Here is a 1,582-nt window from a genome sequence, read left to right on the forward strand (position 1 = left end):
GCTCACAATCAGTTGTACTCACAACTGATTGTGAGTAGCCCTGAAAACAACTGATTTTGAATAGCTGTGAAAACAACTGATTGTGAGTAGCTATAAAAACAACTGATTGTGAGTAGCCGTGAAAACAACTAATTTTTGACCTTGACAACGCCACCCAAGATCAATCTGCTAAAATCAGTAAATACAATAGACCTTTTTAAGATCTGAAACAGTTTTTTGTAAAACTTATATTTTTCGAGATATTTCACCGGTCCGATACTTTTTCCCCACCCTGTATATACATATACATATATATCGCGGAACTACATATTTATTACATATATATATATGTAAAAATCGATTTTAATTTATTTCGTGAATAAATATCAATGTATCACTTACAACATACGTTTTACTACTACGGATGACCATATTTCACTACTTTGACTCTTTATATCTTGGGAAATATTGACTTTGGGACTTGGTGCAATGATAACTTTTTATTAGCATGGCGAAAACTATAATATAGTGAAATTTCAGCCAATTTGACCGAAAACCATTTTCCATAGGTTTTGTGCGGGGTCCTTTGTGTCATTTTTATAAAAAAAATTATTTTTTAATTTCCGTACGTAGTTCAATAGCTAATGACATAAAGAATTTTTTAAAAATTGGTTTTTTGTTCTAGAGCGAAAATTGGAGCAGATTTCGTTCCGGCCGTGAGGCATTTTCCGAAACGAGTGGTGATCGTTGCTGAGCTCTGTCACCGCCATTTTGTAATAAAAAATGCAAAAAAATTTTTGTATATTTCAAAGTATGTAGGATAAAGTACTTCAAAAGGATTTTTCTTTACTGTTTTTGTTTTCCCGTAAAAAATTATTAAAAATAGACCTTTTTTGGTTCTACAGTAGCCTTACCTCTTAATGTCTCAAGTCTCGTAGAGTTTATAGTATACGTCAGGCCTCGGAATTTTTGTCACATTTCGGGCTGATTTCAGGCGCGACGCCCACCGCTGCCCCACTCTCACTCGAGCCTCAGCGGCCGAGCCGCCGATCGCTCTGCCTCAGGAGCGTTGTTGAGTAAGAAATACGTATGTAGAGCTTCTGTGTGCCAATCCGTTATTAAAATTTTTACTTCTTCAATATATACATTTTTTTGTAAATAATATAATGTTATATTATTTATGTGTAATATATTGTAGATACACACACACACATATATAATTTTATATCGAATATAATGCGCGTGTGTGTGTATCTGTCTTGTAATTTTGATAATAGATTTCCACATCACCCATGAGATACTATTGTTGATGCGTTTTTTTTAAGTAAGTTTCCCCTGTAAGCCTATTCCACTAGAAATAAATTAAAATTAATGACATGACTCGGCAGAAAAGCGAAATTCTATATTATAAGATATATATGGAAGAAAAAAAATTCTAATCATAGAAGAAAAAAAATCAGCCAATCTTAATGTTTCCTAGATCGTTTACACGATTGTACTAAAGATGGTATATCCACAGAAATTTTGGAAGAACTAGCTCGCATCAACGAAGACAGTGATGCATCGTTCAAAGAAGAACGTGTGGCTGTCTTTGTAAAATTCA

At 33.6% G+C, this 1,582-nt stretch overlaps 1 protein-coding gene across 1 annotated transcript in view; it reads left to right on the top strand.

Moving 5' to 3' along the window:
- LOC116850720 overlaps nucleotides 1-1,055 on the top strand; it is a 4,291-nt gene extending 3,236 nt beyond the window's left edge. The window contains exons 2-3 of the mRNA XM_032829325.1: nucleotides 665-790; nucleotides 974-1,055. Coding sequence (XP_032685216.1) covers nucleotides 665-790; nucleotides 974-1,055 — 208 coding nt within the window. The remainder of the gene's footprint in view (nucleotides 1-664; nucleotides 791-973) is intronic.
- The last annotated feature ends 527 nt before the right edge of the window (nucleotides 1,056-1,582 follow it).

The sequence above is a fragment of the Odontomachus brunneus genome, unplaced genomic scaffold (genome assembly GCF_010583005.1).
Source record: "Odontomachus brunneus isolate Ranch 3 - 2012 unplaced genomic scaffold, Obru_v1 Obru_scaffold_153, whole genome shotgun sequence".
In the NCBI taxonomy this organism is placed as follows: domain Eukaryota; kingdom Metazoa; phylum Arthropoda; class Insecta; order Hymenoptera; family Formicidae; genus Odontomachus; species Odontomachus brunneus.